General features: G+C 35.0%; 1 protein-coding gene across 17 annotated transcripts in view; it reads right to left on the bottom strand.

The window, feature by feature from the left end:
* Positions 1–26,511, bottom strand: part of NSD1 (nuclear receptor binding SET domain protein 1) — a 145,813-nt gene that overhangs the window by 53,556 nt on the left and 65,746 nt on the right. For all 17 annotated transcript variants that reach the window (XM_072631122.1, XM_072631130.1, XM_072631135.1 and 14 more), the window contains 3 exons: positions 8,467–8,591; positions 8,087–8,354; positions 7,200–7,309 (listed from right to left, as the gene is read on the bottom strand). In XM_072631122.1, coding sequence (XP_072487223.1) covers positions 7,200–7,309; positions 8,087–8,354; positions 8,467–8,591 — 503 coding nt within the window. The remainder of the gene's footprint in view (positions 1–7,199; positions 7,310–8,086; positions 8,355–8,466; positions 8,592–26,511) is intronic.

The following is a 26,511-nucleotide window of genomic DNA, read 5'->3' as shown; positions in this document are numbered from 1 at the left end:
TTGGTTGCTTTTGCTTAACTGTTTTCCTTTGTGAAAGGTGGGATTCAATCCTTTAAGTTGGACTTGAGATGATCCCAGAAAGTGATCAAGAAGTGATAATGAAATCAAAATAAATAATATCAACAAAACGTTTTTTTTCTTTTTTAAAAATAACTGATGGAGACATATGATGTTAGATAATACCAATTATAAACCATATATACCATATAAACCATAAATACCGTGTTTTGCAGCAGCCAAATTTAAGGGAAAAAGTACTGCTTATTTTGAACTAATATTGAATTCAGACAAGTACTTATGATACTAAATTTAGAAAACTAGAAAACAAATTTTCAGCTTTCTCTTCTCATTAGTTAATGAAAATGATGAATTATATTAAATAACTAAGAATACTAAGAGAGTTTTGCAGCTTAGATCAGAAGAGCACTTCTTGGGGTAGGGCCTTGCTAAGGCAAACACTCTCCAATGACTGCCCAATTGCTGATTATGGTAATATAAAAATCCTATGAGCAAGGTAATATAAATATTATTACTTCCATTTTTATAGATAAATAAATGAAGGCTTAGAGTTATGAAGGGACTTCTTCACACTGACAGTTCCAGGTCCTCCCTCTGTTCTTTCTCATTTGCCAGGTCATCTGATTTCCATAAGCTACCTTCCATAACCTAAGTCATTATTGCGCAGTTTGACAGGTTTTGAAAAACTCCATAAAAGGCTCCAAAAGTCAGAGAAAGTTAGTTGTTTCATAACTATCTAATTTGTCTCACAACTGCTTATCAGTATAACTATTAACAAGGAGAATTAGGAGGCAATCCTAGCCAGACTACATGCAAAAACATTTAAAAGGACCTTTCTCATGATCTGTGTTAGCATGGATCCAGTCCTCCAAACTAAATCTCTGTTGTATTTCTTATTCTGATACCATCCCATGTCCTTAGACACTGGCATGCTCGTGTGGTATGAAACCTACTGAGTGTAGTTTGAGTCATTCTTCAAATCCAAAGGCTACAGAAGGAAGAGGGGAGCTGGGAAAAAATGCTGGTAGATGTTGCCAGTAAGAAGGCAAACTGTGAACAACAATGTGAAGACTCAAAGTATAGACAAGAAAAGACTCAAGAATAGTTCAGTCTTCTGGAGTGTACAAAATGTAAAGGTGGAGTACAAGTTAAGGCAATAAAAGTCATTCATTATTAAAGGTAACCAAAGGAGTCCCTTCCTCTAGTTCAGCTGTTTTATCCAATAAAGACCTATGCCATTTAGAAAGCTATTCATTCAGTTACCCCAACCACAAAACCCACATTTCTATCATTACTGTAAAATTCTCCTAATTAAACTATCGTTTCATCTTCAACCCTATCAATTTACTATTGTTTTGCACAAGTCACATTAATGTCTCTGCAACGCTTCTATTTTTTTTCTTTCCATTCCTATTGCCAATAGCTAGAACTGGCAGTGAAGGCTATTTGAGAAGATGGGAACAATAAAAGATAATGACGGAAAACTGTTTCAGGCACACTCAGGAAATATAAGATATGAACCTGACAATAACAGAGGCCATGTTCTGAGAAGCCATGGGAAAGGAATTCCTGCCAAGATGGCTGCCTGAAAAAAAGCAAAACCGTAATATGTGTGAGACTGATTAACGACTAAGAAATACATTGATAAACTAAAGTAAGTGATATTTAACCCAGGATTTTGTCAAAAAGACATCCAGAAACCCACAGGCAACAGGAAAGAATGCTGATCTAGCAAAGCAAGCTCAGAACAACAAGAGATGGCATAACTTGAAAATCTATACACTGAGAGGCAGCAACAGTGAGGGTCTCCCCGACAAAGCCCCAGCAAGAACAACTCAGGAATCCTGTGAAGCAGCCGTGGGCGGAAACATCACACAATTTGTGTTGCTTACCAGAATGGCACTGTTGCTGTCACATCACAACACCCCAGGAACAAAATCTAACCTTTTGACTAAGATACCATGGAGGGCTCTTTAGATGCAGAGCACTGAACGTCAAAGATATAGGAGATCTGATGCCAGGAGGAGAACATCTGATCCTGAGAAAGTGGGAATTAATGCAAAAAACTAGAGGACTCAATGTAAAACTAAGATGGTCACCCTAAACCAAAGGGGAAGTAGGGACCACAGTCTAATTCTGACTTTTTCCTTCCCATTCCCTTTTTCCACTTCCTAAATTGGGAGTTTAATTCCTAATTCAGGAACTAACTCACAAAAATGAATATAATTCCACAACTTCAGAGAGACTATCAGCAGAGACTGACAGAAAAAAATTTGATCTTTCAAGACTACCTGAATACCTACAAGAGATAAAAAATGAATTAACACTCTAAAGGAACGAATTGGAAGGAGAACATAAAACTTACTTAAAAGAGAAAGTAGTTAACTACGTCCAAAAAATGTACTCCCTGAAAACAAGAATATACCAAAGAGAAACCAATGACTCCATGGGATAGCAAGAAATATTAAAATAAAATCAAAAGACTGAAAAAACAAGATAAAAATTTAAAACATCTGATTAGAAAAAACTACTGACTTGGAAAATAGGTCAAGAGAAATTTAAAACATCCTGAAAACTATGATTTATTAAAAAAAAAAAAAAAGCCTGGACACTATATTTTAAGAAATCATCAATAAAAACTGTCTAGAACCTAAGGGACAGAATCTATCAATTACCTCCTGAAAGGAACTTCAGTGGAAAAAAGTCCTAAGAATGCCGTGGTCAGAATCCTGACCATTATGTCAGAGGAAAAATAATTTAAGCATCCCAAAAGAAGCAGTTCTAGTACACCAAGGATGTACTGTCACAATCATATAAAATCTGACAGCTACTACAATAAATGAGAAAAAATCTTGGAATACAACATCCGAAAAGGCAAAAGAGAAATTTACAACTAAGAATAACTGACCCTACAAAATTGAGTATCATCCTCCAAGGAAAAACAAAAATAAAAACAGGCCTTTAATAGATTAAAGGATTTTCAAGCATTTCTGATGAAAAGACTAGAACTAAGTAGGAGTCAGAAAAACTTCAAAAGATAAATTTATTTAAGCACTGTAAGAGAGCTATATAGATTCTCATAACTGGGGTATATGAGAAGACACAAATATGAAGGAAGGGGTAGGAAATGGAGACTGATGAACTTTATTGTTATCTGAAACAAACCAAGGAAGAGATACAGACAATACATTTCTTCCTGTCTGATTTCCTCCTCCTCCTCCTCTTCTTTCTACCTCCCCCCCTCCCCCCACTCCCAACTAGGTTGTAAAAAATATATCAAACTCAACAGGGAAAGAGGTGGGCAGGAGAAGGGATAAGGGCTTAAAGAGGATGAATAATCACAACAAAAGAGATTAATCACAAACAAAACACTCAGGGTCTGAATGGGGGAAGAGGGGAGAGAAGAGAGAAGGGAAGAGATATAGAACTTAAGTGTCTTAAATTGCCTCTTACACCAATGGTGTCAAACTTAAACAAAAATGAGAGCCACTGAGCCATACGTAAGAATCAAGTTGGCCTATATAGTGATTTAGTTTTAAAATGTAATGCTATTTATTTTGTTAAATGTTTCTCAACTGCATTTTAATCTGACTGGGGTATATTTGGGAATGTTGTGGCTGGGAATACGTTTGACTTCTCCATTTGAGACAATCAGGAGGTGGCTGAACAAAGTATGATATCCCTTGGTGGTTTTGAGTTGTATCCAACTGTTAGTGACCCAATTTGGGATTTTCTTGGCAAAGATACTGGAGTGCTTGCCATTTCCTTCTCCAGTTCATTTTACAGATGAGAAAACTAAGGCAAACACGGTACAATAACTTGCTCAGGGTCACACAGCCAGTAGTGTCTGAAACCAAATTTGAACTCAGGAAGATGAGTCTTCCTGACTCCAGGCCTGTAACTATCCACTGCACCACCTACCTGTCTAATAAGATATTAGCAGGTCATAATAAAGGATGAACATGAAGTATTCAGGTAAGAATGGAAAGATTTATATATGAATTTACATGAAGCAAAGTGAAATAAGCAGAAGCAAAACAATATACACAATGACAACAATAATGTAAATAGAAACTCAAGGATATATCATTCTAAATGACCAAATGCAGCCCCAGGAAAAGAGCTGAGCAAACTAAAAAAGGGAACTTCCTACCACCCTACCCTTTCTTAGGCGGACTGGGGAATCTATGGGTGTGGAAGATTTCATATAAAGACCAGTGGTTGTGTCCATTAGTTTTGTTGCTTTGCTTTTTAACCTAAGTAGGGAGCCAGCTTTTTTTTTTTCCCCAAAAGAAAATAGCACCAAGCTTTTAGAAAAGTAAAAGTTTTTAAATTAATGTTTCTCAATTCCTCTAACCACTTGCCACAGCAAAATAACATAAATTTGGACCCTGAAGGCACCTAAAAAGCCATTTATTTTAGCCTTCCCATAAGGAAAATGAAACCCAAGGAGATGATGTGACTGGGCCATGGTCATACAGGTAGCAAACTATAAGAGGTGAAGTGACTGACCCCAAAGAAAGTACTCTTCCAGAATTATACAAATATTGCCCCTTTTGCAATTTTTCTACTATAGTAGGTCATGATGATCAAATAATGATCAAATAAGATCATGTGAACAAAGAGAGGATAACAGTAACAACAGAACACACAAATGTTACGTTTCAGGAAGAAATTTCTGTGAGCAAAAAACTGAAAATTCCACAACTATATTTCTGGCCTTGCACTCATACTAAGTAGGTAATAAGTTCCATTTCATTCTGTTATCAGGACCCTCTCCATAAAATATTTAGTAAACACCTTTCTATTCTTTTTAGTAGTTTTTCAATGTTTGTTACTAGATGACAAAACTAAAGTATTACTTTGATTGGTTGGCTTTTGCTCCTGAAGAGGACCAAAATGACGTCACTTATGCTAAAGTCAAGTGTATGGCTGATCAGACCAATACGAGGTTGGAATGTTCTACCACAGGTCAGACACAAATGGTCCATATGAACATTTGGGGCTGATTCCCTAAATTTGTGCATTCTGTGTTTCCTTTGAGCTGTTTCAACCCTGGTTTGCTCATAGAGCACAACCTTCTCTGATGTGGACCCACCATGCTGAGTGGTCCTGTCAGTGTCTCCCATGTCACACAATCAATTCCAAAGTTAAGAGAGACCATAAACAATGATTATTAGAGTAGATTAGAGTAGATTAGATTAGAGTAGATTTAGATTAGAGTATCTAATTATTAGATTAGAGTAACCAAACTGTTTATTCCTTTTGATCCACTGATTTCTAACTCCAAGTTATAGGAGTGTTATAGATGAGGAAAAAAAATGTTTTAAAAAAGTTATCTCATACCCATTCACAATGGCAAAAACCAGGAGTGAAATGGGAAATGTCTGAACAATTAATGAAATACAAATATAATGAACTATCACAACTAAGTGGTACAGTGAAAAGAAGAAGGCTTAGAGCTAGAAAAGCGTGAGTTCTAATATAGCCTCTTCCCTTAGTAACCATGTGACCCAGGGCAAGTTACTCAGTATGGTCATCTCTACAATTGGGTGATAATGGCAACTAACATGCAAGACAGTTGTATGGATCAAAAGAAACTATGCGCAAAGCATTTTGCAAACTTTAAAGCACCATGTCAGTTCCTATTATTGAGACTAAGAAATGACAGATATAAAGATAAAGAAACATAACAATCATAATGAAGTAGGGTTAAGAACAAAAACAAAAGAAACACCAATTAAAACTACATACATTTTGAAGAATTTATGGATTTTGACAAGACATCTGCCAACAAATATCCAAACTATAGCCTTCTCCTTACAAAGTATATACCCTAAAAAAGTTTACAATCTATCATCAAGAGAGTTGTAGCCTAACTGATATTATGGTATTAAAAATGATCAATTTTTTCATTTTTTTTTTGTTTTTTATAGGTCCGGAGGCTCTCTCCAAGTTAACTCTATAGTCTTGTCATTATTATGCATATTTTTCTATTGCCTGTGTTTTGTTCACTCTGGATCACTTTATCTAAGTCCTCCGCAGTCTAAATTCATAACATTCAACACTCCTTACAGCATACTAATATCACATTACATTTAAATCCTATCATGCGTTTAGCCTTTCCCTATTTGTTAGGCTTATTTTGGTTTTACATTTTTCTTAGCCTAAATAATGCTACCGTGATCGTTTTACATATATTGGTCTTTTTTCTTACTAAAGTGGAATCCTTGTTTAGAAGCAGATGAATTTAACATTCCTAATGTCAAACTGGTTTTCTCCAGAATACCTGAATCAATTCAAAGCTTCTCCTCTAAAAATGAATTTTCTCACTTTTTTTTTTTTAAAAAGCATCTCTGCTAGCTTGATGGATAATGGAAATTATACCTCAGGACTGTTCTTTCTCTGATTTTTTTTGTGATGTTGAACATCACATTGTACATGGTTTTGGATAGCTTCTCTTCATCCCTGAAAACTTCACAGCCTTTGTCTCCTGGAGGAGGGCTCTTAATCTTATGAATTTTCAACGTTCTGCACATTTTGAGTATCAAGATTTATGATACAGATATTTAATACAAACATGCCCTCCAACCATATTTGAAAATCCTTCTGATTTAGCTACATTTATTCATTCATGCAATCTTTTTTAGAGTTTTATGTTGTCTGTTTTTGAGTTTAGGTTGTCTATTTTTCTTTCATGATCTCTGAAATGAATTTCAGAAAATGTCAGAAAATGAATTTTTCATATTAATTATGATTCAACCACCACCTTATGTGCTTTTTCTTTCACTGCCAGTAGTTAGTAATAGTACTTACTATTTATTAAAAAGGACACCTAGAACTGGTACTTTAGAAATTGATAGACAGAAAAGTTTTGGGCACATTTAGAGATTGATTTTCAACTTTTAAATGTTGATTGCTTTAGTTTTTATATTATCTTAATTTCTGAATATATTCTTTGGCCATTTCCCTGCCAAGAGAGTGATTTCTTATAATGAAGAATTTGAAAGAAAAAAATCAGTTCAGCTACTAACCAACACATTGAGTCTCAGAGTATATGTAATATTCCACATTCTTGCAAAGAAAAAAAAGAAGTGCATTTTATCATCTCTTCTTCAAGACTAATTTTTAAACTCATTTGATTACCTTTCAACTCTAAGAATGTAAAAAAAAGCCCATACCTTTCTAAGGAGTGTCAAATCCCCCTTTTTGGGCATAAATCCAGGGTCCAAATCATTGGATTCAAGGAGCTTTTTCGTTGGCTTCCTCTGACGCTTACTTTCATAATTTCCTGAAATATAATTTCTCTTTATTAGTTTAATGTAAACAACAACAAAAAACTAGATATAAGCTACTGGTTTTTCAAACACTTTAACTTAAATCCAACTTATATCTAGCATCATATTTATAAATATACTCAAAGGATTAAACCTATTCTAAATTCATTTTCCTTTAACTGACAGACCAGCCTATATGTAGGATGAAGGAATAGAAATAAATATATTCTGAACACAATACCTAAAGGGCAACGTTGTCTACTAAGACTATAGCATGTTTGTGTTTAAATTCTTATTATACAATCTTTGAGTAGTGATGACAATATTTGTTTTATCCCAATCCAAGCCTTGAAACAATTCCAGAGAGAGTTCATATAGCCATCAGGTGCTAAGTTACTTTTGTCCCCTTTTTACTATATCTGTTTCTCATTTGAACACAATTCATATCGGACAAGAAATGTTTAAAAGTACACCTAATATGTTACAATATTAAGATGAACAAAAAAATCGTAAGGACTCCATGTCTTTTACCCCCATTGCCCAATTTTGTTCAAAAAATGTATTAATACATTTTATTAAGCTGGCTTGATGTAAGTTATTGGTACAACTCAAGCCCACAGTTCAAACACCCTCATATTTTACAGATGCTGCAGCTGAGTTTCAGAGAGCACAAGTGATAGCTTCAAAGTCATTAGGTAAATAAGTGGTAGAGTTGAGACTAAATAAAACTCAGGGTTCCTGATACTCCACCCAATATTCTTTCCACTTCACATAATCTGGGCATTCCTTACTTGGTTTCAATAATGGTTCCTCTGGATCCAGTGAAGACCAAGAAGAAACTTCACGTGTGATTGGCACAGACAAGGTCAGTTCTGGTAACTCTGCATTTCCACCTCCAAGTTCAGACTGACCTATTGGTCCTTCCAAAAATGGAGCCTCTCTCTCAAGGACAGGAGGATCTTCTTTGGTTGAAGATCTCTCTTCCACTGGCTTATTCTGGAGATCAGTGCTAGATTGGCACTGTGTAGTCTGGGCTTCATTTTCTCTTAGGGAACTTACCTAATAACAATAAAAACAACCAAAAGAACCAAGTACACAGGAAGAAAATAAGAACTGTGAAAGCACATGTCAAAGAACAGTTGAAAAAAGGGTGAAGAGAATGCATACTCACCTTAGACAACTGTTCCTGCACCTTCTTTTGCTTTTTCTTGGGGGCAAATATCTGATCATATTTCTCTGTATATTCCAGAAGCCACCTGCTTGGCCTCCTAAGACGTTTCTTTTCTGAGCGTGCAGCTAAGGTTAAAAAAAAAAGAATCAATATTGAACAGCAGTGGGACAACAAGCTAACAAAAGGCCTAGTAACCTGTACTCCCCCTAAAGCATGAGAACATTCTCCTTGATTTTCAAGTTGCTCTATAAGGTACTAATATACTTGGGATGTCTTTCCTTTATAAAAACCTTTATTCTTGAAGGTAAAACATGGAATATGGCAGTTCATAACAAGTTAGAAAAGCTTTAGGTGACATCCTATCCTATTGTATGAAGACCAACATAGATAAGAATATCATACAAAATTGGAAGGTGATAATGTTTTTGGCAACAATATATTCAATGAAACTAACTTCCAGAAAGTTACAAGGATTACAAAGTATGTTTAGTGGAAGAAGTACCCAAAATGATGAAATAACATGTATTTTAAGACACAATGAAGCAGGATGTTTTTACTTTTTAAAGTGGCCTTTTCTTCAAGATTGAGTTTACGCCAAGGTAAATGGTAAGAAACCTTAAGGTAACTTTTATTAAAAGGAAAAGTACATGTAACGAACTCCATAACACAAGACAGTGATTTGCCTTGTTTGAAAATTATTCAACGGGCCCAAGTAAAGTTTACTTCTGGGTCCTAGTAAAAAAAAAAAAAAGATCACTTAAACACAATCTCTACCTTTAAATTTACTAAACATAAATGAAAATGTTTAAAATAAAGATATTCCACAGCCCTGTGAGGTAGGTGCTATTATTATCTCCATTTTACAGATGAGGAAATTAAGGCTAACAGAAGTTCAACTGACATGCCCAAAGTCACAAAGTGAAGTTCCTTAATCTCTAATCAAAAAGTTAAACCCAACAAAATGTTTCACAATATGATAGGTGATAGACTAGAAAGGGCATTGAATCTGGAGTCAGAGGTCCTAGGCTTAAATCTCAGCTGTGTCTTTCAACACCTGTGCAATGTGGGCAAGATTCTTGACCTTTCTGGTCCTCTTCTATAAAATGAAGGAGATGGAATAGGTGATCTTTGAAGCCTGCTATAGATCTAAATCTATGGATCCTACTTAGTAACTACAAAGGTGTTCTCTCAATTCCCAGAAATGACAGTGAAATACAAGTCACAGAAGAAACAGGAGGCAGACCCAGGACTTAAATGTTTTCTCACTCCAAATCCAGTGTTCTCTCCACCACAGTGTGTTGCCTCTACTCCTTTATTCACTTTGGTAGGAAAGATACTTACAGGATGGCTTATTTCCCCTTTAAAGTACATGGTTTCTAATTAAACTAAGTCTCAAGTGAAAAAATTTCTAGAAAGTGGAACTTTTTTATGACTCACCACCTGTCATAGACTCTGTAAAACTGTATTTGTGCATCTGACATAACTCCCTTACTGGACTACAAGTTCCAAAAGAGAAGATCTATCTTATTTGTATCCTCCATAGTACCTAGAGCACAGATTTGTATAGAGGAATAAATGACAAGAACTGTCTATTATCACAGGCTACAGTCTTTCTGTCCCTGGTAAAGTGTTTGTTCCACAATGGTAGCACTTTTGACAATGATTACACAATAGAATAAAGTTTGTAGGGTATTTTCCAATGAACAACACTTGAGGTTAGTACAGAGTAGAAATATTATCATTTTCCATATAATGAAACTGCAAAATGTAAAACCCAACCATTTTTTGTATGAATATCTTACACGCATTTAGCACTTGCTAAAAGCTACTTGAAAAGTAGTTCAAACCAGACTACATACTGATTTTTGCCTAGGACTTAACAAAGGCCGTAGAACTATGGTATTTGGAGGTAGAGAAGAAGAAAGATTAAAAAGTCCATGCCCATCCTTTTAGAGTGGAAGAAATTAAAGCTCAAAAAAGAGAACTGGCTTGTCTATGGTCACAGTCAGAATTCAAATCCAGATAGTCTGACTCCAAAGCAAATAGTTTTTTCCTCCCACTACATATTATGCAAATAGTAATAGTTTTGCAAATATGGAAAGAGAAAGTATGATTTCTCAATTTTCTACTCAGACTACCCTACAACAAGGTCTGTCCCTTTCTCCAAGACCAGAATTAACAATAAGGCCATGTTGGAAACTCATTCCCTTCACCTTAACTTAGTTTTTACATTGTGTGTGTGTTTGTCCTTTGTTGCCGAAGACGACCATGCTATCAAAGAAATGATGACATGACTTGCACTTGACTTTGTTTTGAGTGAGGGAGGGCTGTGCAGGTCACCAGCCTCACTTCTCCTTCAGAGCCATCTGGGTCCAGCGACCAGATATTCATCAGGATGACTGGAGATGACCCAGGATGAGGCAGTTGGGGTTAAGTGACTTGCCCAAGGTCACACAGCTAGTGAGTGTAAAGTGTCTGAGGTGATATTTGAACTCAGGTCCTCCTGACTCCTGCACTGGTGCTCTATCCACTGCACCATTTAACTGCTCCAGTTTTTACATTAGAACAAACATGTATACCCTGAGCACAAAGATTATTAATTTCTCATATATTCTGCAATTCAAACACTGAAGTCAATGTTACTGTCAATCATACTGATTACTTTAGTTGTAACAATGGCTAGGATTTTATACAGCACTGATTTTCTTTTCTTCCCCCCATTTACTTATATTTTACTTTTTTTTTTCAATTACATGTAAAGATGGTTTTCAACATTCACTTTGATAAGATTTTGAGTACTAAATTTTTCCTCCCTCCTTCCCCTCCCCTCACCCTAAGAAGGCATGCAATCTGATATGGGTTATACATGTATAATCATATTAATTTTTTCCACATTAGTCATGTTGTGAAACAATCAGAACAAAAGGGAAAATGAAAAACAACGACAACAAAAAAGAAAATAGTATGCTCTGACTTGCATTCAGACTCCATAGCTCTTTCTCAGGATATGGACAGCATTTTCCATCACGAGTCTTTTGGAATTGTCTTAGTGTATTGCTGAGAAGAGCTAAGCCTACCAAAGCTGGTCATCACACAATGTTGCTGCTACTATAGAAATGATTTTCAATGAGCATATATATTACTTCATTTGATCCTCACAACAACCTTGTGAAAGCTAAGTGCTATGTTAGCCCCATTTTTACAGATGAGGAAACTGAGGCTTGAGAGAGGTTCAGTGTCTTGTCCAGGGTCACAAAGCTAGTAAACTGCAGAAGTTGGATTTGAACTCAGCTCTTTCTGACTCCAAGTCAGATATTCTCACTCTTATTCTTACCCAATAGCCTCCTAGCTATTGCTACTGTCAATACATCTAGTCAGACTCTGTAACTACATAATTATTAAAGGCTGCCACATTTTCCAACATTCCAAAGGGAAACAGATTAAATTAAATGCCAACTTAGGGAAGCAAAAGAACAGGGATAGAAAGAGCCTAGATATTTCCCCCATGGACCAGCACTTTCAGGAAGGAGAAGTAATGGGGAAAGATCAATGATCTTAGAGCCAGGAGACCTGGGTTGCAAGTTCCAAAGGACATCTATCAGCTAATAGACCTTGAAAGTCATGTCATTCCTATGGGATTCAGTTTCTTTATTTGAAAAATAAAGAAGCTGTTGCCTACTAGACCAGATTATTGTACACATGGCAGACAAGGTTTCTGAATCAGATGTTTTGCTCAGTTCAATTTGACAATGGGTGTGACAATGATTATAATGAAACAATGAGATATTAGTAAGATTTTTTTTTTAAGAGAAACAAAGTTGGCTTGGATGAAGGGTTCTTAATCTTGGGTAAATGACTTTTTTTAAAAAAAAAATTGATAACACTATTCCAATATAATTAGCATTTTATTTTATGCCTTTAAAAACATCCTTCTGAGAAGGACTCAACATGGAAGTCCACAGATTGCCCAAAGAATCCATGACAAAAATGAAGTTTATGAACCAAGAACTAGACCAGTGGTATCAAACTAAAAAAAAAAAATAGGGGCAGTGATGCCTCCAGGTGCATACTGATTTAGAAAATCATATATTAACATTATCTATATTTTATTATATTTTAATTTATTTTGTTACTGAAGAAATAAATGGCAAACCACCTTCTTTTCCAAAAAAAGCCTATGGACAATAGAAACTTGCTATAGTTCAGAGGAGTCACAAAGAACTGGACACAATTGAATGACTGAACAATGCTAATTTAATTTATTTTGTTAAATATTTCCCTATAACATTCTAATCTGGTTTGCAGGGGAGTGTTTCAGGCTGCACGTTTAATACATCTAAACTAGATGAGGTCTAAGATCCCTTCCACTTTTACCAATTTATGATTCCATGAATGTTAAGATATCATCCAGTCTAACCTTTCTGTATAACTCCTGTAGAAAAAATTCTCCCATACCAAGGCAAATTAACTTATAAAACTACTAGTGAGTCTCAGACTCAGAATTACCTGAGGACACCAAAAGGGTAAATGATGAACGAGCTTATGATCATAAAATTAGGACTTGAAATTATGATATTCTAATTTCAAGTTCAGCCCTCTATTTCCTATACCACAATTGTTTCTCAGCCTAACCTTTGCAATTGATTTTTGAAGGTAGGCTTATGGAGTATAAGGTAGAGGTAGTATGAAGATTGTTTAAAATATAAGGCAAGGGAAACTTATGGCAAAATGGAGGAGTAAATAATCATAACTAAGTCTACCTAATTTATATCACATGACAAATACTCCAAATAAACTACCAGAACAAAAAGGGGGGAGAGGGGGAGTCACAGGACAGGGATGACTGCACAGTGAAATGTGTAGAATTACCAAAGATATCAGTAAAAAAAAAAAAATAAGGACCTCCAGTAAACAAATACTATGGGACAAAAGACTGAAGAGAAAGCTATAAAAAAGGGAAAAAGAGGGGTGCTACAACTAAAACTATGAAACAGTGAATGTCCATGCATGGTACTTTAAATTAAATAGTGTTAATTTTAGTTAGTAATTTATTATAACTAACAATTAATTAATAATATAAGATATCAAAGGCCTGAAATCTACGACACTGAAAATAAGATTGCTGAAAGAAGAATTCAAGATGAACAAGGGAACTGACTAGGTAAGAAAGATGGCTGAAAATCTCAATGAATTGGTAGACTTTCTCAGGAGCCAAGTGGCTCAGATATGGAAATGGAAGGATATCAAAACGAAGCAAAAAATGTGAAGGCATAATTGGAAGACAATCTCATATTTCTCTGAAACAACTGTCCAGGATCACAAAACCAGTAAACTTCTAAGGCAGGATCTGTACTCAAGTATTCCTGACTCCAAGTCAGGAATTTTTACCTCATTGTGCCACATAGCTATAATAACTGTCAACATCTAGTTTTACACTATAAAAGTTAAAGGCTGACATTCATATGTTTCCTGACATTCCAAATGGGAAACAGATTGGATTCAATGCTAACTCAGGGGAGAAAAAAGAATAACATAGGGATGGAGAAAGACTAGATAAGCACCCCTCCACCCCCCAAAAAGAAAAAAAGCAATGGGAAAAGAACAATGGTTTTAAGAACCAAGACATGGGTTCTTTGCAGACTTTATAAGATAATCTGAGTATGACTGATCTTCAGAAAAATACAAAGAAAAAAAAGCATTTGACTATCATATTCTAGGAAATAATACAAGAAAATTAAAATTTCTTGGAAATAATGGAAACAAAGGTTAGAATGCAGAACACAGAAAGAAACCCCAAAAACTTACCTAGAAATATAATCATCAAATTTCAGAGGTTCATAGTCAAGGAGAGTATCCTGGAAGCAGCCTGGGAGAAGTAATTTGCATAACAACCACTAATTCAAAGGGCAAAAGACCTACTACAGTTAAAGGGAAAATGGGAGGGTGGGTGATAAGTGTGGACTGAATCTTACTGTCATCAGTACTAGTTCAAAGAGGGAATGATATACAACTCCGTTGAATATAGAAATCTATCTTACCTGACAGGGAGGTATGAGGAGAGATCAAGTAAGGGAATCGGGTAAAGGTGGAGACTGACTGAAGGGAGGGCAGATCAGTGGAGGTGGCAGAAGACATAAGTAAAACACTAGTGAGGAAGGAAAGGATAAAATGAAAGAGAGAACAAATAGGAGGAAGAATAGGATGGAGGTAACACACAGATAGCAATCATAATTGTGAACGTGAATGGGATGTACTCTCCCCTAAAATGGAAGTGATAGCAGAGAGGGTCAAAAACCAGAATACCACAATATGTTACAAATAGTCTATCTGTCAGATCTACAGGGAGGGGAAAAATTTTTGACCAAATAAGAAATAGAGAACATGATGAGATGTAAAATAATTAGTTTCGATTAAATTAAAAAGCTTTTGTACAAACAAAACCAATGCAACCAACATTACAAAGAAAGCAGAAGGCTGGGAAACAATCTTTACAGCAAGCATCTCTGTCAAAGGCTTCATTTCTCAAATATATGGAGAACTGAGATACATTTCTAAGAATATAAGTAGTTCCCCAATTGATAAATGGTTAATGGATATGAACAGGCAGTTTTCAGATGAAGAAATTAAAGCTCTCTGTAAGTATATGAAGAAGAGTTCTAAATCACTTTTGATTAGAGAAATGCAAATTAAAACAATTCTGAAGTACCACCTTAGAACTATCAGTATAGTATGACAGAAAAGGAAAATGATAAATGTTGGAGGATGTGGGAAAATTGGGACAATAATGCACTGTTGTTAGAGTTGTGAACTGATCCAACCACTCTGGAGAGCAATTTGGAACTATGATCAAAGGGTAACCAAACTGTACATACCCTTTGATCAAGAAATACAACTACTAGGTCGAGATACCAAAGAGATCATAAAAAAGGGAAAAGGATCTATTTGTACAAAAATATTTATACCTTTTCGTGGTGGCAAAATATTGGAAATTGAGGTGACACTCATTAATCATGGAATGGCTGAACAAGCTGGGGTATATGAATGTAATGGAATATTACTGTGCAAGAAGAAATGATGAACAGGCAACAAATTTCAGAAAATCCTGGAAAGACACGAACTGATGCAAAGTGAAATGAGAAGAACCAGAAAAACATTATACACAGTATCAGCAATATTGTGTGATGATCAACTATGAGTGATTCAACTCTTCTGAGCAACACAATGATCCAAGACAAGTACAAATGACTCACCAAGGAAAATGTTATCCATATCCAGATAAAGAACTGATGGATTCTAAATGCAGATCAAAGCATTCTTTTTTACTTACTTTATTCTTTCTAGTGTTTTTTTTCTTTTGATCTGTTTCTTCTTCCACATATGGAAATATATTTATATGATGACACATTAAACTACATCAAACTATCATTTTCAAATGAGGGGATGATTGAGGGAGAAAAATTTGGAACTCAAAATCTTGTAAAAATGAGTGCTAAAAATTTTCTTGACATAACTGGGGAAAAAATAAAACTATTAAAAAATTAAAAAGAAAAGAAAAACAAAAAACGAAAGAGCAAAAGATTTCTTCAGAGAAAAGAAATCAAAGTAGTGGTTGGTAGATATCAACAAAAACCAAGCACTGGCATAAATCCAAGGTGAACAATCCTACAAAACACAGCATATACATATTTCATCAAGAGAAAAGATGCTTTTGCAATGGAGACAAACTTTGATTCTTTCCTAATGAAAAAATGGAACTGGACAGGTTATGCATGCAAACTGACCAAGCAGATGAACTAGAAACAGAATAATCTAGCACTGAATGCAAATAAAAGGAGTTAAAGAAAACTGGATGACTTCAAAATAAGTTTTATTATAGTTTTTTTTTTGGGGGGGGGGGTCAAGGATATGGATTGTGTTAGTAAAGGGAGTAAAATTAAAAACTGCATGTATAACTTTACACTGATTAGAATTTTTAAAAACAAAATCTAATGAAGAAAAAGCAAATTTAATTACAAGTTTGAATACTAAGGATATGATTTTTTAAAATCCCACCAACATAAAAAATACATTTAAAGCATGGAAATTCTTACATTTCCAAAATCTACTATGTATCAGGTGAATCCAAAAGAGAGCTGCAAATTATAATTTCAGATAAGGCTATAGTTGTTCTAAACTAGAAAACTACATTATGATTAAAGAGACCAGAGATGAACACTGATGCAGTGTGTTTAGACCTGAGCTCATCTAGTCCAATCCTCATATTACATGAGGAAAATGAGGTCCAAAAAGCTTAATCAATTTGCCCCAAATATCACAAAGGTAAGTAATAACAAAGCCAAGATTAGAACCCTGAATCCTCTGATGCCAAGTCAAACAGTTTTTCCACCGCACGAAACTCATTTGACTTAAAAACACTAAAGAAAGAACTTTTTGTTTACCACAGCACAAGCAAGTATCTGAAACTTAAGTTAAGTATTTAAAAGAGCAAAAGACTGAAAGTTTTCAAAATAAGATGAGGAGTGAAACAAGGTTGCCCACATTGAGTGTGATTACATGATATGCTAGATATAGTAGTAAGAGGAAAAGAAGAAATTAAGAGATAATCACTGATGCAAAAGTACACTCAATTACTTACGGTTGATAGTTTAATTTAAAAAAACCTAGAGAATAAGAGGAACATTGAAATAAATAGCTTCAGTCAAAGGAACAGGGCATAAAATAATTTTCCCAAACTCATTACCATTTCTGAATAATACTGACAAAAATCTGGGAAAAAGAATAAATACCACATAACAGAAGAACTTTAAACATCCGGGAGCTAAACTACTAAGACACAATAGGATTTACATAAATAAAACTAGAAATCAATTTTCATAGAAATAAAAAGCAGTAAATAACTTCATAACATTCCATTTTCATGTCTACCCAATACTGACATAGTAAAAATGGTAATAAATTAATCCACAGATTTCACACTACAGCAGTCCTATTACCATGGAGATACTTTACAGAATCAGCAAAACAATATGTGCAAAGTACAAAAATTTTATAAGAATAAAAAGATTTTTGGCACCATCAGGCCTAAAATATCAAAAAGGAACAATTTTAGAAAACTATTTGATTCTAAAACAGCGAAGTTTAACCACAGAATAGAAAAGCACAACTTGAAAAGGTATGTGAACAGCCGTACAGTCTTCACTAGACATCAAGCACTAGGCAGGGAAAGTAATTCAACACTCAAAAATTAGTGGCAAAACAGTTAAGTAGACAGGCAAAATATAGGTTTAGATGAACATCTTATACTATCTACAACAGTCATTTCCAAGTATATAGTAGAACATAAAAAGTTAGTTTTAAGAGAATGTATAGGTTCTCCCTCACAATAAATTTAAAACTAGTGGGGACCGGAAGAATCTTATAAAAGATGTTTCTGGGCCGTGGTAGAATAAGAGCACTCATCTAATCAAACTGCATACTTGTAGAATCTTAAAATTACTGAAACAATCACACCACTTGACCTAATTCAACTGTAGTGAACATACTCTGAAAGTGTTATCAAGTATTATCATAAAAAAAAGTGCTAACAAAGAATTTAATAGCAGTATTATAGGTAATTACAAAATAAAACTAAAATATAAATTGGAAGCAACCTATATATCCAAATAATAAATGATTCAAACTGTCAGTCATATAATGGAGTATTATAATGCAATGAAGAACAAAGAGTATGACATACAGGAAGAATTCTGGGAAGACTGATCTCAGGCAATGCAATGCACTGCAAAGCAAAATATCACTATGAGAAAAAAAGAATGCATATTAACCATGACCTTAAGAGACAAAAGCAAATGAGAATAAACAAAGAATCTTGAAGAGGACAGAGCAGGTAACTGAAAAACTGTTATAATTTAAATGTGCAAACTAATTAACATAAATGTAAGTAATTACCAAAGAAGTTTATTTACCTATTTTATCAAAAAGAAACTTTTAAGTGGAATGTAAGCCACTAGACACAAAATATACCATTTAAATACAAAAAATGTGCAAACAATACAAAAACATTGTTACTAATAGAAAAAAATAAATGCAAATTATAGTATCACTAAAAAGGTTTTACCTTAAATCCTACTAATTGGCAGTAACGACAAAAACAAGAACAATCAATGCTGGAGAAGTTTTGGGAAGAAAAAACTATTGGTGGAACTGCAACTTGATCCAATGATTTTGGATGTCAATTCGGAGTCATTCACCTGCCCCCAAAAAGGTGACTCAATCGTTCACACCCATCGATCCAGTAATCTCAGTACTGAACAGACCCCAAGAAGGTCAAAGAGGGAAACATAAGTATGATATAAACCCAAGAATTCATAGCAACAGTTCTAGGGTGGCAAAGAACTGGAAATGACAAAAATGCCAATCAACTGGAGAATGGCTGAACAAACTGTGTAACATATACTGTGCAGTAAAAACGAATTTAGAGAAATTCAGAAAAACATAGAAAGAGTTGTTAAGAATTAATGTAGAATAAAAAAACTTCAATGATTTCAACAACATACATGCGAAGGCCCACAAGAAGAACCCAAATTCTCAACAACTACAAAAATAATAATGATCCACAACAAATGGCAAAATGTTGCATATACACTGTCAAACACTGGTTAGTGCATCTGGTGTTTTTTTCTGTTATTGGATTCAATTTGGCAGTTCTAAGGGAGAGAGAACACTTGAATGTTAAGTTAGATAATGAGATGCTGTCATTAGAGAGCAGCATCTTATTTCTGCCTTTTCCCCTCTACCTTACCAGAACCATGTTGGAAAAGCTAGGTGGCCAGAAAAGCTGCCACTGTGGAATGGTCCTGTGTTCCTCCTTTACCAGGCTACTTGACTACTTAAAGAGCTTAGAGAGGAGAGTCAGTAACTCCAATCCTTCTGCTGAGATAGAAGATTGAGAGTCCTTATCATCTGTCCTGCCATTTCTCCTAAAATCCTAGAGGCCTTACTTCTTTATGTCCTGCAGTCACCTGGCAAGGTTATCATAACTATCCATGTAACCCAAAGACCTCTGGACTTACTGTGAGCTCTGCAACACAACTTTGTTTTATATATTCTCTTCCCCAATTAAGAACATGAGATCTTTGTAAGCAGGGACTGTTTGAATTTTTCTATGCTTAACACACCAGTAGGCACCCAATATTCCTTCATTAATTTATTTAAAATTAGTTACTAATCAAGTTCAATTTGTTGTAAATATGATAAAAGATATAACTATGTTGACTATAAAAGATTTGATTGACTGTTAATTATTTAAAGATGTAATATTAAAGATGTAAATTTAGCCAAAACAAAACAGATTGGGAGGAAAAAACCTTTGCACAGAATATCTCTAGTAAGAGTGATATCCAAAATCCATATAAACTGACTCAGAGATGTATAAGATTAAGAACTATATCTGACTAACAGTCAAAGAACAGAGTTCTCAAAAAATAGCAAACAACCACTGTTTAAAATGCTCAAATTGTTTATAAATGAACAGATCTGAAATATCCCCTTACACCAATTAAATGGGGGCAGGGAGAGAGAGAGAAAGGGGGATAAAAGATGAAAGCATTTACTGTTACAAGAAACGTAAGAAAACAGAAGAGGCTGTGAACAAAAAACAAAGAGGCTGTGAACTGGTCCAGCTATTTTGGAAAATAATGTAGAATTAAGAAAGTTACAAAATTGTTCGCACCAGATTCAGCAAACCAACTATTAAGTTTCTATCACATGATTATTGACAGAGAAAAAACCTATGTACATAAAAACGTTCATAGTAGAATTATCTGCAATGGCAAAAAGTTGGAAATAAACTGTACAGTCAACAAGTGAAGAACAGCTTAGTAACTGTAGTATATGAATATGCAACATTATTGTGCAATAAGGGAGGAACATGAAGAAATATGGGAAGATTTGCAAGTAATGCAACATGAACAAAGCAGAACCTAAAGAAAACATAAGATTACCACAATTTTGTAAATGAGAACTTTAAGCAAATCTTAGATAAAAGATTAAAAAATTAGATAAGTGTAAAGCAACATATACTTAGTCACAATCTCTTTAATACTGTTTTACTTAAAATAAAATTTTATTTACCTCTGATAAAAAATGAGAACTTTATGGAGATTAAAAGTGATTTAATTATCACTATCAAGGTAATTAAATCATAACTTGAATTAGCTCAAATTCAGTTTGATACATCCATTTAAAGTAGATTAAGTAACTTTTGGATGCATAGAAACAAGGCACAAAAATACCAGATCTTAAATTGTAGTATAAAGCAGCAATCATCAAAACTACTTGGTACTGATTAAGAAAGAGTGGTGGATCAGCAGAATTGCTTAAATACATAAGACACAGCATTCAATGACTACAGTAATCTACTGTCTGATAAACCCAGACTTCAGCTTCTGGGGTAAAACTTCACTATTTGACAAAAACTGCTGGGAAAACTGGAAAATAACATGGCAGAAACTAGGCACAGACCATAGATCTTACACCATATACCAAAATAAAGTGAAAACGGGTACATAATTTAGATATAAAGGTTGACACTAGAGAGCAAGAAATAGTCTACTTTTCAGATTTATGGAGAACAGAAGAATTTATGACCAAACGAGACAGAGAACGTTATGAAAGGCAAAATGGATAATTTTGATTGCACTAAACAGAAAAGTTTTTATGCAAACAAGATTAGGAGGGAAGCAGAAAACTAGGAAAAGAATTTTTACAACAGTCTCTGATAAAGGTCTCATTTCTAAAATATATATAATTTTGTTAAATTTCTAAGAATACAAGTCATTCCTCAACTGATAAATGGTCAAAGGATATGAACAGGCAGTTTTTAGAGGAAGAAATTAAAGTTATCTACGGTCATATGAAAAAATGCTTGAAATCACTACTAATTAGAGAAATACAAATCAAAACAACTCTGAGGCACTTCACCACATCACAACTATCAGACTGGCTAACATGGCAAAACAGGAAAATTATAAATGCTGGAGAAGATGTGGGAAAATTGGAACACAAATGCATTGTTGGTGGAGTTGTGACCTGATCCAACCATTCTGGAGAGCAATTTGGAACTATGCCTAAAGGGCTACAAAAATGTGCATACCCTTTGATTCAGCAATACCACTTCTAGGGCTGTATCCCAAAGAGATCATAAAAATGGAAAAAGGACTCATATGTACAAAAATATAGCAGCTCCTTTTGGGGTAGCCAAGAACTAGAATCAAGGGGATGTCCATCAACTGAGGAATGGCTGTATATGAATGTAATGGAATACTACTGTGCTATAAGAAATGACAAATAGGCAGACTTCAGAAAAACCTGGAAAGACTTATATGAACTGATGCTGAGCGAAGTGAGCAGAGCCAAGAGAACATTATACACAGTAAAAGTGACAGTGTGCAAGGACTCGTTTTGACAGACTTAGCCCTTCACAGCAATGTAAAGACCTAAAACATTTCCAAAGGACTCATGATGCAAAATGCCATCTACATCTAGAGAAAGAGCTCTGGACTTGGAATGCAGAATGAAGTGACTATTTTTTTCTTTGTTATGTTTTTTTTTTCTCACTGTTTTCTCTCATTCATTTTAATTTGCTATGCAACATGTTGTGTTTAATAGGAATGTGCATGTAGAACCCACATAAGTCTGCATGTCATCTTGGTGCAGGACAGGGAGAAAAATTTGGAATTTATGAAAGTGACTGCTGAAAACTGAAAACAAATTAATAAATTTGGGGGGAAAAAAGAATAGATGAGGGAAATCTTGAAGGACATAATTCTTTCAGCTCTTGCACTCCCAACCTGGAAATTCCACATGACAGAGAAATAGTCAATTAATAAATATTTGTTAAGCACTACAAAAAAAAAAGAGAGAAAGAGAAATAATAAGCAATCTTCACAAAAACCTGCAAAGATTTAAATGAACTGATGCTGACTCAAATGGGCAGAACCAAGAGAACACTGAACACAATAGCAGCCACAATGTTTGATGACTTTGATAGACTTATCTCTTCTCAGCAATGCAAATATCCAAGACAACTCCAAAGGACTCATGATGAAAAATGCTGTCCATGTCCAGAAAAAGAACAATGGAGCCTGAAAGCAGATTGAAGCATATTACTTGCTTTCTTTTTTTTCTTTTTGTTTCTTTTTTCTCCCATTGGTTCTAATTCTTTACAACATGACTAATGTGAAAATAGGCTCAATATGAATGTATATGTAGAGCCTATATCAAATCACATGCCTTCTTGGGGTGGGGTGAGGGGAGAGAGAGAAAATCTGGAACTCAAAATCTTATGGAAGTGAATGCTGAAAACTAAAAATAAATTAATTTTTTAAAAAGCACAGAAAAAATTTCATTCTTGACAGCACAGAACCCTGAAGTGTTTTGTGCTTATGAAATGAACCATTGCCAATTTCTACGTAGATTTTGAGAAAGGCAGAAATGAGACATAGCTAAAAGGAGGTGAAGATCACAAATATTTATTACTACTATGCACCATGGTAATGTTTCTTTGGCCATCAATAGGACCTCTCAGCTTTTCAGATTATCAATAACAATAAAGTGTTCCTTAAAAAGGGAAAGAAGAGTTACAAAAATGTGCATACCCTTTGACCCAGCAATATCGCTACTAGGATTGTATCCCCAAGAGATCATAAAAATGGAAAAGGGTCCCACATGTACAAAAATATTTATAGCAGCACTCTTTGTAGTTGCCAAAAACTGGAAGTCAAGCAGATGCCCATCAATTGGGGAATGGCTGAATAAATTATGGTATATGAATGTAATGGAGTACTATTGCACCATAAGAAACGATGAACAAGAAGACTTCAGGGAGGCCTGGAAGGACTTATATGACCTGATGCTGAGCAAAAGGAGCAGGAACCAGGAGAACTTTGTGCACAGCAACAACCACAGTGTGCGAGAGCTTTTTCTGGTAGACTTGGAGCTTCGAAATAACACAAGAACTTATAAAAAAAAAAAAAATCCAACAGTTTTCTAAGGCAAAATGCCTTTCACACTCAGAGAAAGAACTATGGAATTCATTCGCAGAATGTAGCAGATCATGTTTGTGTGTGGGTGCGTTTGTGTATTATGTTTTCATTTGGTATATGATTTCTTCAATTTTTTTAGTTCGTCTACATAGCATGACTATAGTGAAAATGTATTCAATAGGAAAGTATATGTAGAACCTATACAAAATTGTATGCCGTCTTGGGGAGGGAGGGGGATAGTGGGGGGCAGGTGTGGGGGGGGTTAAAATCTTAATTTTATGGTAGTGATTGTAGAACATTCAAATAAATAAATAAATAAACAAACAAATAAATAAACAGAAAAGGGAAAGAAGAGCCTTTGTGAAACCTAAGAAGAAAAAATATCTGAACAGGCTAAAGCAGAATTCTACAAGGCTAAAGGGTCAAAAAATGTGACAAGAGAAAAGGAAGAAGGAACACCAAATAGTTGAAGTCAAGAAGAAAAAAAAGGTAGCAATGGCTAAACAAGTTTTCTATGAAAGTATTGGAATATAGTGGGGCAGCCAGGTGGTGCAGTGGATAGAGCACCAGTGCAGGAATCAGGAGGACCTGAGTTCAAATCTCACCTCAGACACTTGACACTCACTAGCTGTGTGACCTTGGGCAAGTCACTTAACCCCAACTGCCTCATCCTGGGTCATCTCCAGTCATCCTCATGAATATCTGGTCACTGGATTCAGATGGCTCTGGAGGAGAAGTGAGGCTGGTGACCTGCACAGCCCTCCCTCACTCAAAACAAAGTCAAGTGCAAGTCATGTCATCATTTCTCTGATGGCATGGTCTTCTTTGGCAGCGAAGGATAAACACATACACTGGAATATAGCACTATACTGTAAGAAATTATGAATATGAAACTCTGAGAAAAATGTAAGATTTAGATGAACTGATGCAGACAGAGGCAAAACAGGGAAAACAACGACTACAACAACATAAACAGAAAGAAATATAATAAAACTGAAGGTTGAGTAATTATAATGACCAAACTTCCCAAAGGAAAAAAATTTGAAAAAATGTACTTCCCCTTTGACTTACTTCCAGTGTGGGACAATGAGTGTGGAATACTGCACATTTTGTCAAACTGCAGATGGGTTTGGAAAGATCTTTTTTCTATTTAACAAGTGGCGGCCTTGATGGGTAGGAGAATCAGCAGTGATATAAATGAAAATGTGATGCAAAACCCAAAAGTTACCAATGATTTTTTTTAAAAAAGAGGATGGAGCTAGCTAGTCTGAAGCGCTTGCTATTTGTTTTCCTCCTGGAAACAATAAAGTAGATCCAAAGACGCCACAAGGCAGGATGTCTCAAAAGGGTCAGAGGAATAAGAGTTATGAGTGGTGGTCGGTGACTCTATTGTAAGATGTGCTAAGGCAATTCTCTGTTGACCTGATAAGGAGAGATCTGCTCTCTTCTCAGGGCATAAATCCAAGACATGACAGAGAACTTCCCAAAATTTGTTAAAATGGCAATTTCCTACTCTTGGTGATTCACGTAGGTGCCGTAAGAAGACCCAAAAGAACAAAGCAGAACCAAAAAGAACATATAATGTTGCTATTTTGTCAATGGGAACTTTAAGCAAATCTTAGATTAAAAAAAGTGTAAAGCAACATATACTTAGTTACGCTCTTTTTATACTGTTTTACATAAGTTTTTCAGGGTTATATATACATTGTGCTAAATGTATATGAAACCATGAAAGGGAAGCTAGATTACAGATCTGGGTAAGAAGATGAAGACCTTAGGAAAATGGGAGATAGTTATTCTATTGCTGTGCATAAAGTCAAGAGATTCAGAAGAGAATGACATATTTGTAAAGTGAACTGCTAGTTGAGCATAGAGTTTAGATTTCTGGACCGTAACTTCAAAGCACAAATAACCGGCTCCTCGCCAAAACTGAAATAATGATAGATGACAACAGCAAGAAAAGATGAAAGTGCTACTCATTTCTTATATTGCCTGTTTACTTGGCCAAGGAGAATGAGCTTTGAATGGAAAAGGACAGAATAAAAATGGCTAATATAGTACTGATAATTAGACAAATGATAAGAGAGACCCTTGGTGACCTCAATGAGTTCAAATCCAAATGATTCTCAGGTACTAAAACAATGGAAACGTATAACTGCTGGCTCAGGATTTACTACTAACTTCAAAAAAAGAGAAGAGAAAGGAGTCTGCTAACTACATGCCAAAGAGTTTGACTTAGAATCTTGGCAAAACTCTAGAACGTTATAAAAAAGATAGTTAAAAGAGATATCTAGAAAAGGAAGCAGTGATTGCAAAGAGCATTATTATGACAGTTCAAATCACACTAATCTTTATTTCCTTTTCTAACAGAGTTACTAATCTAAGAGATCAGGGAAGAGCTATAAAATTTTCCCAAATTTTTGCTAAGTTTTTTATTGTCTCACAAGCTATTCTGTAAAAGATAGAGATATGGGGCTAGAGTGGGGATGGATGTGGGGTTAAAATTAGGTGAAACTTGTTGAATGACTGAACCCAAAGAGTACTCATTAATTTTTCAAAGTCATATCAGAAAGAGTGTCTCCATGACTCTCTGCTTGCCAACATTTTTATCAGTAGTCACTTTTTAAATATACGCGTCACTTCTTAAATTTGCAGGGAGCACAAAGCTGAGGAGGATGATAAAGTCAAAATCTAAAACATCTTTCCATATTAGAGTACAGGGCAGAATGTAACAAGGTAAAATTCAATAAGGGATAAGTAAGTTCTTACATTTAGTTTCAAAACATCAATTTCACAAGTACGAAATGAGAGGCAAAAAAAAAAAAAGATCTGGGGGTTTTAGGAACTACAAGTTCAGTATCACTGACTATCATAACCAAGAAAGTTAATGCAATATTAGACTGTATTGTGGCCAGGAATACAGAGATGGAGACCAGCTATACTCTACAGTCAGCTTAGGGAGACACATTTTAGGAAGATGGGAAACCGTTTAGAGAAGTAA

The sequence above is a fragment of the Notamacropus eugenii genome, chromosome 1 (assembly GCF_028372415.1).
Source record: "Notamacropus eugenii isolate mMacEug1 chromosome 1, mMacEug1.pri_v2, whole genome shotgun sequence".
NCBI lineage: Eukaryota > Metazoa > Chordata > Mammalia > Diprotodontia > Macropodidae > Notamacropus > Notamacropus eugenii.
This window is presented reverse-complemented; position numbering and strand designations above follow the sequence as displayed.